At 40.9% G+C, this 12,796-nt stretch overlaps 1 protein-coding gene across 5 annotated transcripts; it reads left to right on the forward strand.

The window, feature by feature from the left end:
* The first annotated feature begins 824 nt into the window (after positions 1-824).
* Positions 825-7,997, forward strand: ARL14EPL (ADP ribosylation factor like GTPase 14 effector protein like). Of its 5 annotated transcripts, none has more exons than XM_064736057.1 (5): positions 825-926; positions 2,327-2,508; positions 5,691-5,810; positions 7,216-7,355; positions 7,698-7,997. In XM_064736057.1, the coding sequence occupies exons 3-5, from the start codon at positions 5,700-5,702 to the stop codon at positions 7,918-7,920; spliced, it is 474 nt and encodes a 157-aa protein (XP_064592127.1). In that variant the 5' UTR covers positions 825-926; positions 2,327-2,508; positions 5,691-5,699; the 3' UTR covers positions 7,921-7,997. The 5 variants fall into 5 exon arrangements, 3 of the variants coding, with proteins under 3 accessions (XP_064592127.1, XP_064592126.1, XP_064592128.1); XM_064736056.1 differs by having other exon boundaries at positions 841-926; positions 2,327-2,512; XR_010443089.1 differs by lacking the exon at positions 7,216-7,355 and having other exon boundaries at positions 841-926; positions 7,698-7,835.
* The last annotated feature ends 4,799 nt before the right edge of the window (positions 7,998-12,796 follow it).

The following is a 12,796-nucleotide window of genomic DNA, read 5'->3' on the forward strand; positions in this document are numbered from 1 at the left end:
CATATTCTTTTCCTCTACTACTTTTTAACAAATATTTTCTAAAATATCAATATAGTTGCAATTGTTAGCACGAATCATATTCATTTATCACATGGACACTGATGTACTTCCCCCCTGCCTGTTCCGCCCCTTCCATCCCACCCCATCCTTACAGTGACTTGCCAATTAGAACATGCAGGAAGAGGCAGAAAGACCTGATAAACCTGGTTGTTTGGAAAAAATGAGGGTAAAGAGAGGAGGAGGAGGAGGGAGGGGGGGGGATTTATTTATAAAATGGGAGGAATAGCACTCTGTCAAAATTTTAACAATTAAATAATAGAGATCTGAAGAAATATTTGTAACAGGAAAGAGCATCACAGGTCAATTGATTACACTGAAAAACATTCTTTTTCAGCTGTCCCATTTGTCTTGCTGTAGGTCCTACTGAGCACATGCAGGCAGAGTGTGTTGGGGGTTCAAGGAGCAATCAGCCTGACCTGAAAGCTCAAGAGAAATTTAAGACATCTGCTCCTCTGTATTACAGCGACCTTAGACGGTCACTGTGGTGAGAGAAGGACGAGAATCTTGTTTCTTGATCAGAAGGCTTGATTTATTGATATATTATATATAATACATTATAACTATACTAAAAAGAATAAGAAGAGAAGTTGCAGAGAGCTGCTAAGCTAAGAATAGAATAGAAGGAATGAATAACAAAGTTCTGTGTGCAGGGAATCTGTCCCTGAGCTGCTCCTGTGATTGGCCTTTAATGGTACACAAGGAAGATGAGCCAATCACAGGGGCACCTGCTACATTTCACAGCAGCTGATAACAATTGTTTACATTCTTCTTCTGGGGCCCTTTGCTTCCCAGAAGATGGACAAATCCCAAAGAAAGGATTTCTATGAAGAAATGTCTGCGACACCTCTGCACCTTCCTCTGCCCAGGTAGGAACATCTGTATTGTATCTACCCAGGTGTATTTACAGTCCCGTGCTCATGGCAGAGAAAACTTGTCCCTAGAGGAACCCATAGGAGTTTCACCTCTGAAATCAATCTCTAGATGTCACCTGAGATTTTAATCCTCCTATGTTTACACCCTTATAGCCTGACACGCACACAGTAGAAGTTTTTCTGAGCAGATTGCAAGCTACATGTTACCATGTATGCCATAATAAACAAATGCAACTCATGAACAACCAATTCAGAAAAAGTTCAGGTACATAAGTATAATTAGCAAAGTGGAAAGAGATATTAAGCATAAGATGGTTTAATTACAATTTTTATACTGATAGAGTTAAATTCTGTTTTCTTCATCAAGTAGAATATGGAGAAAGAAGAACCTTGGAAAAATTATGAGAATAAAACAGGTTGTAGGTTCTTTGGTTTTTGTTTGTTTTTATATAAGTACCCAGGATACTGTGATTTTTTTTTTCCCCTGGAGTGATTTCTGGTTTATTTTTTCACAACAAAACCCCCCAAAACCACTCTGTGAAGGAAAATGAATACATGTAGCTACACATGAATACATGTGTAGCAGCATTTGCATCCCCTAGCTAAGGTCTGCTACTTGAATTATGTATCAACTTTTGCGTTTAAAAATGTTTGGAGGGAAAGAAAAATATGGTAAATTTAAAAATTTACTTGCCTCCATCTGGGTTATAAACTACCTCAGAGAATGTGTGGGTACAGCTGATTAAGATAAAAAGACATGTTGGGCTATTTGTCTAAGCCACAAAAGGAGAATTTGTAAGACAATAGTTTAAAATGCTTAGGATTTAGCAGTGTTGTAGAGAAGAATAATGAAAGCCATTAGTGATTACAGCATGCTGAAAATTGGCATCTGAAGGTATCAGGAGAAGGCTGAGTTGTCTGCAGTAGTGCAACAAATAAACTTGAAAGACAGCAAGCTGAATCACAAGGTTGCACATCACTTCAGGAACTGGGGAGCATATTTATTTTTGACTTCTGGAAAAAGTGATTCAAATCAAGAACATTGTATCTAAAATGGTAAAATACTTCGTTACTACATCCTCATCCTAAAATTCATCACTTTAAAATATTTTAAAAATAAAAAATGCAAAATTACAAGGTACTTTTCTTTACTTACCTTAAAAAAAAAGCTCTAGTAAATACATTTGCTTTGTTGTTCACAGAAGCAAATTAGAAATTAGAACTCTCGTCCCAGTTTATCCAATTTCTTTAATTCCACTCTTTTTGCTCAGTACTATGTAAAAGCCATAATTAATGAGACAGAAAGTGTGAGGTCCTTTAAGACAGTTACCTGGCACTGTCTTCAGGCTGCTTCTCTGGGGAGCACTATTTTGATTATTTGTCTTCTGTTTCAGTCTCTCTGGGGCTGATGTCACTGGAAGCAGTATCAGAAGTATTGTGCAGCAGTAAATGCAGGCTGTGCCATTCCCCTTCTTTCTTTGGGAAGTACACTTTAAGATTACGGAGACCCTCCTTGCTCTCCTGCTGTCTGCTCTAAACTGAACATACACCCTTGAGAACCACAGGTTTTCAGAAGGTAGGTAAGTACCTGGCAGATCTCTTTTGCCTATTGTATGACAACCAGAAATTGCACATGATATTATAATTAACTGTTTAACTTCAGCTACAGGAGCCCTCGCTTCCAGATGCAGCAGAAAATGTCTGGGTTTGGGAGGGAGAACTCATGAGGATTTGTGTTATTTTACTTGGAGAGGGATGTATTTGCTCCTCCAGACCCCTGTTAAAGGATAGGCCATTGTACTGTCACCATGTTTGTCAGGGTTCTGGTAAACCAGCTGAGTTACAAGGGATGATTTCTATTTCTTCATCTGGCCTGTGTTTCCTACCTGGCCTTAAGGCTGTCCTGTGAACACACGTGCACATTTACAGCTGTGAGAGAAGGCACAGAATAGATGCCAAGTGGTCTTCCCACAGCTTTACAGTTCAGTCCATAGTTGATCTGAGAAAGATTAATTTATTCCTATTAATTTGGCTGGCATCAGATGTCCCGTAGAATTCCAGGATGTGTACCTGAATGTGCCACAAAATTGACTGCTGGTTCCTGAGCTCACAGACATCTATGCAGAATTAGGGCTGTGAGGAATGTGGGACTGTAGGTCTGTCTAATCTGTGTGTGCACAGGGGGATTAAAGGCACAGGGGCAGCATCTCTTCTTGCCCTGGTGAAGGTGATGAACATGCTCACATATCTCAGCCAGAACCTCTCTAATGGCACAAACAAATACTACTTGAAAACAATGTGAATTCACTGTGGCAATCCCTGCGGAGACACTAGCTTTAGGCTGCTGAGACCAAAGAGCCTGAAGTGTCTGGGATGCTGGTCACCCCATTTCACACCAGCTGAAACATGTAGCTGTGTAATCTGCAGGAGCATAAACAGAAATATTAAATTCTTGAAAAAACAGATATAGGAAAATATTTCTTTTATGACAATCATAAACAAATGCATTTCCTTCCAAATCCCGACAACTTCTGAAATTGTTCTCTGAGCAGAAACATCTGTGTCATGGATAAGACTCTAAATATAACACAGCCTCTGATTTTCTTCCACTTGTACTCTGTTTTTGGCCTGGTCAACTGTTTCGAGGCTCTGTGCTGAAATTGCCAGTTCTTAGCCATACACTGTAGCCACAATGGGATGTTCAGCTGTGGGTGATCCTCTCCAGAAAAGTACTTGCTGTATTCAAAAAGCATGGGAGAACACAGGTTTTGGTGGAGGAAGAGTGCAATTGGTGGTTATCCTCAGAGTTGAAATTTTTATGGAAGAGAACAGTGTTCAATGCATTGCCCCCAGATTATCACTACAGTCAAACTAAAAATAGTAGAAGAAAAAAATCTGTTTCAGGACCAAGAATACTTTCCTTTGTATAATTAGGTTCTGCAGACTTCATAGTGGGTGTCTGTGTCTCCCTCACTTCCATCTATCCTCAGAACACACTGTGGAGGATATTCAGTCCTGCTCACTTTGTTATTCATTTTTTGTTATCTCTCCTGGAGATTTAAATTCAACATTATTTACTTAAAATATTTGTATGTGGAGGCAGAAGTCGGCTACATTTTCTGCATAGGATATTTTTGCTGAGGTGCAAGGGCATTTGAAACACATCTGTGGAACAAGATGCATGTTCTTTTCTGCTAGTATTTAAAATGAGGTCTCTGATTTTGTGTGTTTGGTTCTAGATAACTGTTAGGACTTAGTTGTCAAAGCAGACAAACTTTTACACTGCCACAGGACACATGGAAGCTCTCCATGCTTACACTGGTAGCTGCTGATGGCTTTTCTGCTCCTGAACCTGGTGTACTGTGAAAAAACAGGCATGGATGACAATCATGCGTACTCATAAGGAGCTTTAACAATGCTAGATGTATGGTTGGACTCAAAAGGAAATGTAGGAAGCAAATCATTACCAGGACTCCAATTTGAGCAATATTTGCCTTCTTTTAAGTGCTGCCCTTCATTCTTTATTCAGTTGTGGACCCCTAACAAATGTCCAGTAGGAAAGCAGGCTCCCCCATCCAGTAAATATTAATTGCCTGCTAACAGAATTCCTTTTTCAACCCTAAAATGATACTCAAGTCCCAGAACTAAAACAGCTGCTGTCAAGCCTCCCATTGTGAACTGTGTCACATCTGTCATTCTTCAAGTTGCTGAAGAGAACAGGAACCCCCCTCTGAAAGTGGCTGAAGGCTGTTTCACCTCTCTAAAAGACATTGTCCCCAGTAATACAGTCACTCCCTTGTGATTCCTGTTCTCACGTTGACTGTTGCCCTGCAGGAAGTGGCTGCAAGAGAGGAAACCTAAGGCTTTGACTCCTGCTTATCTTAGAGAAGTGCTGGTCCTTCGGCAGTGGGAAATCAAGATCTTCTCTGGGGCAGGGTTGGGGCAACAGTCCTGAAGTGCAGGGTAAACTGACAGAGGCCACTGTGCTGCATTTCAGAGGTGATGAGGGAGATTGGGTAGCATGTGGGGAAGGGTTGGAGGAACTCCAGATATCTTAAATTATTTCTGGTTGTGTTTGGGGTTATAGGTCTGAGGCAGTGGTGCATAAAAAATTTTAACTAAGTATCCGCACAAGGTTGGGAAGAGGTAGCTAATACCCATGCCGAAGCTATGCTGATGGCAGACAGGCGATGGATGGCATTTGTAGGATAGACTCACAGAGCCCACAGACCTCCGTAGGTACCTTGCTAGCAGAGTGAGTGATGCCCTTTTTCGTATTAAACCAAAAACGTCCACATTCTACCTTATTTTTAAAAAGTCTTTCCCAGGGGAGCGAGATTGAAAAGCCAGGCACCCTACGTTCCTTCCCTGGGCTGGGGTCTCCGGGAAGAGCGCCGCGGGCCCGCAGGGAATGCCGGGACGGAGGCGGGGCGCGCGGCTGGGGCGGCAGCGCCACCTGCGGGCGGGTGGGGGCACTGCGCCCTCGAGCCCCGCGCCGCTCAAACGCCTGCGGAGCTCCGCGCCTGCGCAGTGAGCTGGGGCGCCTACGGTGGTGCAGCTCCAGTACGTGCTCGTGGTGCTGTTTAACGCATTCTGAAAATCGAGCTTGTCACTGAGCTACATCCTGCTCTGCACTTGCTGCTGATTAGGAGTGTGTAAAAGCCTTGTGTGGATATCACCTGCTTACCTTAAAGCGTTAAATTAAAAGTCTGTTTATGCCGTTGTGTATGTTTAACAAATATGTGCTTATTTCACAAGAGTGGCCAAATGAGTGATCTCGTGGAAGAAAACGGCAAGAAAAGCTATTCTTCCCAGGAAACATCTGCAGAAAAAAATGTGTCTCCTGCTGAGGACTGCTCAATAAGACACAAAAATGTGGTATGACTTCTCCAGGACTATTTTATTATCAAGATATTTAAAATTGCCTTCAGTTTTTTCCGTCATTACAAAAACAAAGAGCTGGAGTCAAGAGGGAAATATCAGTAACAAGAACAGTGAAATGCATCAAGTTTGTAATGCAGTGATTTAAAGGGCTAAGAGCAATTCTAAGTAAGTAGGGAAACAGAAGAGTAGTCTTAGAGGAAGGAATATCACCATACCTTATTTTTCTTTTGCAACTTAAAATTGCATTATTTGTGATCACAAATGGTGATGGTGCTGAAAAATCTACCCCAGAATCCAAAGCAGACATGTCTGAATAAGGTACATGAGATTGCTCTCTATGTTTTCAGGAGAAGGCAGCTGAAGATGCACAGCATCATCACCTTGGGAAATAATGCACTCAAGTGCATGGACATTCCTGAATCACTGTATCAACAGATTGGGCTGAATGGCCACTGCTTTCCCCTGAAAACAGTGAAAGCGCTCAATTTTTTGTGGAAAATCACTGTGAGCTCTGATGGGAATGACACCCTCCAGGGAAGCTAAGAGATGGCAAGGCAGCTCCATTTATATAACAGAAGAAAAATATAAATTTGTATGTATTTTTGTGGCTTTACATAATGAATGATAAGTGTCAAAGCTTACAGTCGTTGTCCAAAGGGAAATTGTTTGACATGATGCTTATGTTGCAGTGACTTTAGAGGTATCTGTCTATGTATGTGGACTGTGTAGAATAGTAATACACAGAGATAATATTTTAGTTTCCAAAAATATTCAGCAGTTTTAACTAATTGTAAATATGAATTCCATAAAATTGGCAGAAAAATGCATCCTCCTATTTCTCAGAAAACCATGCTCAGTTGAGCTTCTTTGTTTTTGTCTGTGTGTTGGAGTTCTTTTTCTCATACTTCTCGCTTGTGCAAATGTTTTCTTACTGTACTAGTTGCTCCTTCAGACATTTTTCTTGCCCTCAGATTGTTTGGACATAGATAGTTTCTAGGCATCTGAAGGAACAATAAAAATAAGGGTGAATCCATTTGAGATGCTTATAATTATAGTACTTGTTTTTACATTTTAGATGAAGAGCAAAACACATAATTCTGCCTCTCACATGGCACCTTGCAAACTCCATGACACTGTACCAGAGTCATGTATTCAGAGTTATGAATACAGAGTTGTATGTCATGTATTCAGAGTTATGATTGTTCCATCCCCAGTCAGGATCCACAGTCGGTAAAAGGAATACTTGTTTAATGGTCAGACAATCAAACATTTTAAACAATCAATATGATCTTATAAGTTATCAGGAGTATTACTTTTAATGTCATTCAGAAGTCAGTGAGGACACTTGAATATGTTTTCCAATTGTACTAATTACAAACTTTCTGTTGTTCATTTATAGCAAAAACTCGAGAAACAATTAAAATGCTTAGCCTTTCAAAATCCAGGACCTCAGGTAGCTGACTTCAATCCTGAAACTAGACAGCAGAAAAAGAAAGCATGCATGTCACAGATGAAACAAAATTTTTTTTATGAGTCCAAGTAAGACCTCTAATTTATTAACTGATTTACTTTAAAAAATGGCTGGTAGGCTGTTCAGTGAACCTAAACAAAATTAATATAAGCATTGTATTTTTCAAAATGATTTCTTGGGAAAACAAGATTTTTCTGTATGACTTTAAGGGAATTTTGATATAGTATGGCATACATTCATTTTTTAGTACCAATGGCTGTTGCAATTAGGGTATAATGCTGGTATTTCATTTTGCTGTGAGTTTGTTAAAGACTAAATACTTGTTGTACAGATGTTTCCCACATGTGCTTGATTAAGTGTCTGAATGCATTGAAGCATTGTCTGAAAATAATTTTTCTTCTCATTCACAGATTTACAAAGAAGTATGACAAACATGGCAGGCTGCTTTGTAATGACATAGATTTATGTGACTGCCTGGAAGTGGACTGCCTGGGTTGCTTCTATCCTTGCCCCAAATGCAACTCGAACAAATGTGGGCCAGAATGCCGCTGCAATAGGAAATGGGTTTATGATACGATTGAGACTGAAGCTGGGGATGTGATCAGCGAGCTGCCATTTTTTGTCCCTGACTGATTATGTTCTGTTAGGTCTTGTGCCTGAATATTTTTCTTTTTAATTCATGTTTTATTAAAGTAAATCACCACCTGGCAGAGATGCTTGTGCTTTTTTTATTGCTGCCTACCTAGCAAGTTTTAGCATTCCCCATCAAGTAAAAGTGTGTATTTCATTCTTCCTCATCCTTGTAAGCTTTGCTGAGGCACCTAGTCAATTCTTTCTAACTCTTGACTTTCTAAAATTGAAGGTATCTGAACTGTTATGGAAGATAATTTTCTTACCCTGGGAAGCTGAACTGCTTTACTTGTAATGAGGGTTTTTTGCCGATTTCTCTGCTTGTTCAATTACTCAGATGTGTGACACAGCTCTTTCTTTTGTGTAGGCTTGTCCAAGAGCCTTCTCATCCTGATGCATTCGTTCCTTGTATAGATGAGACAGGAGGCATTTGAGATAACACTGTTCTTTGAAACTAGGTCACTACTTTCCATGTTTGTCTGTGTATTAAGCGAAGGAGAGTGGAAACAACTCTTTCTCAGCAATTCTTTCTTGCTGTTCAGGTAGAAAAACTGAAACCAACATGTACAGTCTGCACTATTTTTTTACAGTATGTGGCACCTTAAATGTCCACTGGTCATTAATTATATGGCTAAACAGAGTGGATATTTTTCCTTCTGGACAGAAAAATATCTTCAGTTCCATAAGTTTCCTCTTCAGGTAAGACATGACAGATTTTAAATACAACAACTTACACCCAGTCTTCTTATGAGGTAGGTATTCTCATTCATGATAGTCATTCACGATCTTTTTGAGGAGTGAGAGTCCCTCTAGATCTTGAAGGCAAGAAGGCTGCAGATGGTTGCAGGTGATTTCCAGGAGCATGCTGCTAGTGGGGGAATCATTCCTTGGGCCTAGTGCTTGTTTCTTTTTGAGGAGGCTCTCCCAACTTTGAACATGGCACCACTTTTCTCCCTTACCACAGGCCATTCTCTGTGACAAAGACCATCTGCTCCAAGACAAAGATACCTTCCAATACATGAAACTTGGGAACAGATCCCAAGAATGTCTTAACATCAAAATTTCCTTCTAACTTGCTCTTCAAGCTCTTGGGGTGTCCTGTGCAAGACTAAAAGTCCCTTCTGACAGCATATTCTGTGATTAGGTGACCACTAAAAAAAGGAAGGCTAAGGAGGACTCATTACCTCATAGATGTGGGGAGATGCAGCATGACAAAGGATGAAGAAAAGGCAGAGGTGCTTAGTGCCATCTTTGCCTCTTTTTTTACAACAAGACAGGTTGTCCTTTGGGTCCCCAGCCTCATGAGGTGGAAGACAGGCATGGGGATCAGAATGAAGCCTGCATATTAAAGGGGCCATGACCACTGACCTGCCAAATCATACCCAAGTCCATGGAGCTGGATGGAATTCACTGAAAGTTACTGAGGGAGCTGTCAACAAAGCTCACTAAGCCACTTTCCGTCATGTACCAGCACACCAGGATAACTAATGAAGTGACAGATGACAGAAGGTTGGCAAATATTATGCCAATCTATAGGAAAGGTTGGAAGGAACATTCAGGGGACCATAGACCTGTCAGTTTGGCCTCGGTGCCAGAGAGGGTCGTGAAGCACATGCCTTCACTTGGTGTGTATGGGGCTACCAGGGGAATAAGCACAGCCAGTTTGGGTTTAGGAAAGGCTGGTCCTGATTAGCTAATTTGATCTTCTTTTGTGACAGGGCGACTCTGCCTAATGGATAAGGAAAAGACTGCGGATTCTATCTGGACTTCAGTAAAGCCTTTGACACTGTTCCCCACAGCATTCTCCTGGAGAAACTGACTGCTCATGGCTTGGACAGGGGCACTCTGCCCTGGTTAAAAACTGGCTGGATGGCCAGAGAGTGAAGGTGAATGGAACTATGTCCAGCTGGAGGCTGGTCAGAAGTGGTGTTCCCCATGGCTCAGTGTTGGGGCCAGTCCTGCTAAGCAAGTGGTTTGAGTGTTCCCTCAGTCAATTCAGAGATGACACTAAGTTGGATGGGAGTGCTGACTTGCTGGAGGGTAGGAAGGCTCTGCAGAGGGATCTGCACAGGATGGACTGATAGGCCAAGGCCAGATTCAACAAGGTGAGGTGCTGGGTCCTTGGGCCACAACAACTTCATGCAGGAGTTGGAGGAGAGTGGCTGGAGAGTTGCAAGAAGGAAAAGGACCAGGGTGTGCTGGTCATCAGCAGCTGAACATAAGCCAGTGTGTGTGCAGGTGGCCAAAAAGGCCACTGGCTGGTGGTGTAGCCACGAGTACCAGGGCAGAATTGTCCCCCTGTACCAGGCAAAGGTGATACAGGGGGACAATGTGTGCTGTGTCCAGTTTTGAGTGCTGTGTCCAGTTTTGGGTTCCTCACTACAAGACAGACCTTGACTCTGGAGAGTGTCCACATTCTGGAGTAAGTCCAGAGAAGGGCAATGGAGTTGTTGAAGGATCTGGAGCACAAGCTCTATTAGGAAAAGCTGAAGAAGATGGGGGTGTTTGTCTTGGTGAAAAGGAGGCTCATGGGAGACCTTATGTCTCTCTACAACTATCTGAAATGAGATTGTAAACAGATGAGGTTGGTCTCTTCTCCTGGGTAACAAGTAATAGGATGAAAGGAAATGGTCTCCATTTGCACCAGGGGACTTTTAGATTGGATTTTAGGAAAAACTTCTTCACTGAAAGGGTAGTCAGGCATTGGAATAGGCTGGCCAGGGAAGTGGTGGAATCACCATCCATGAAAGCACTCAAAAGGCATGTGGATGTGGCACTTTAAGACATGGTTTAGTGCTTGGACTCAATGATTTTAAAGATCTTTTCCAACCTTAACAATTCTATGATTCTATAAAAACACTCACTACCAAAAAAAAAAAAAAAACCCAAACAAAAAACCAAAAAACCATCATAGGTATGACACTCTGTTTGGTAAATGGATCTAGTGATGTTCTCTCATATACTTCACTGGTCCCCAAGTATCCTTTGACTTCTGCCAGGAGTCCAAATAGCTCACATAATTTCTTAAGGTAGGTGGAAATCCTGCTCATAAGTCAGGAGTCAGGAATTGTTCCTTGTTCCAAATGTGCCATAGACTCATTCTAGATTTGATGGAACAAGCAGATCTTCAAGAAGATAAAGTTAATTTAAGTTGACAGGAAGATGGCATAACTGACATAACCTTGACATAACTTCAAGATCTGAAATGGACAGGTTTGAATTATCATCTATTTCTTTTTATTTTAAGACAAAAACCTAAACAGTTTATCACATGGATTCCTGTGGTAAGGCTACATGTTACATTTCCTGAGTAATGTGATTAATACCAGATTGGTGGAAATCCAATTGTTGAATTAATTTGTGTTACTCTGTGGTTTTTAAAATGGACTGTGACTCAGTCACAGTCATAGCTAAACACAAATTCAAAGAGAACTCCACACAAACACACTTATTGCAGCCTTGGAAATAGAGCACATAACCTGAAAATAAAAGAAAGGTGAGAGCCAAGATAAAGAAATAACAGGGCAGAGGCAGTTCTGCTGTGGTTTGAAAATAACTCTACTAGTGCAATGATCCTGCTAACTTTTCCCCAAATTCCTAATGAGCAGTTCAGATTGAACGAGTATGATTCTATTAGGGCAGAGGTACATGGGGAAAAAGAAAACATGTTACACGTATTTTTATATGGATTGTGAAAGTTAGTGGTAGATACAAATAGCAACACAGTGCCCATATTTGACAGTTTTGTTAGGAAATTACATACCACCACACTGCATGACATTATGGTTTTAAATCCCTCGAGAGAAATGGCAGAGAACATTTTATAGTCTCTTGAGAGATTGGTTTTGCTCCAGATGACATCAGATCATTTTACATCTTATAAATCAGTATAAACAGAATATGATTTTCCCTATGCAATACGTTTGCTCTAGAAAACTGGTTAAGGGAAAACAGATCAATGAACTCTTCCTTAAGGTCTGTGTGTCCTTCTCTCTCTCCCCAATTCCTCCCCTCCTCCCCAAATTATGCACTTGAAACAAGTAGTGACTCTGCAAATCATTTTCCTGTCTTTTCCTTGTCCATGTGGCTGCTTTGCTCATGGCTACAAGTGATCCCATTGTGGCTTAAGGAAAGGGGAGAGTATAGATAGATACATATTGAACTATACCCTAAACTAAGATACCATCTCTCAATCTCTCAATTCTGTGCGTAAAAATTGATTCAGTTTGTTTAATTTGAAATGATTGTGTCTTCCACTGTATTTCCCTTGCTTACAATCATTATCTGTCTGGGAGGAGACATTCACCCTCTGCTTTACTAGATGTTGCTACTACAAAGACGCCAGTCTCAGGGAAGTGTTCCCATATGATTGTTGCATAAGGATGCTTCTTTCCCTTCTAAGCTCCTGTGTGCTTAGGCATTGTCTTATTGGAGTTGTTTTAATTCCAAAGATTACACTGTGCACCTCCTGCCTTTTATAAACTTGAAAATTCAGAAAATAAAATAAGACCTATGCACAGCATCTTGTTGTTTGCCTTCATTGCACTGAGTTAGACAACAAGCTAGGAATCCACCCACTAAGGACACTCTATATTTGACAATGTGTCTATTTCTCCACATCTGAAGATTTCACTGAGGAAAAAAACAACAATAGGTGTCCTTTCATATTGTACTGTATACTTACAACTGCTTCTACAACAAAGGCCAATTAAAAGGAAATATTAATAGAATTATTAGCATGTGGCTTAGGAGAGGCAAAGGAAGAGCCATTAAATATTATGACTTTTAATATGTGAAAGTACGCGAAAGACCATGAACATCTGAGGCTTTATTGGGTGAGTTAAGAGATAGAAGTTTGGAATATGGCAGACCAAAGCTG

Source organism: Zonotrichia leucophrys, chromosome Z (assembly GCF_028769735.1).
Source record: "Zonotrichia leucophrys gambelii isolate GWCS_2022_RI chromosome Z, RI_Zleu_2.0, whole genome shotgun sequence".
NCBI classification, from domain to species: Eukaryota; Metazoa; Chordata; class Aves; order Passeriformes; family Passerellidae; genus Zonotrichia; species Zonotrichia leucophrys.

Bases quoted from the DNA above. Each gene is read 5' to 3' on its own strand.
- ARL14EPL (XM_064736057.1), top strand. From the start codon at position 5,700: ATGAGTGATCTCGTGGAAGAAAACGGCAAGAAAAGCTATTCTTCCCAG. The intron at 5,811-7,215 runs GTATGACTTCTC...GTTCATTTATAG, and splicing joins CAATAAGACACAAAAATGTG to CAAAAACTCGAGAAACAATT. The intron at 7,356-7,697 runs GTAAGACCTCTA...TCTCATTCACAG, and splicing joins AATTTTTTTTATGAGTCCAA to ATTTACAAAGAAGTATGACA.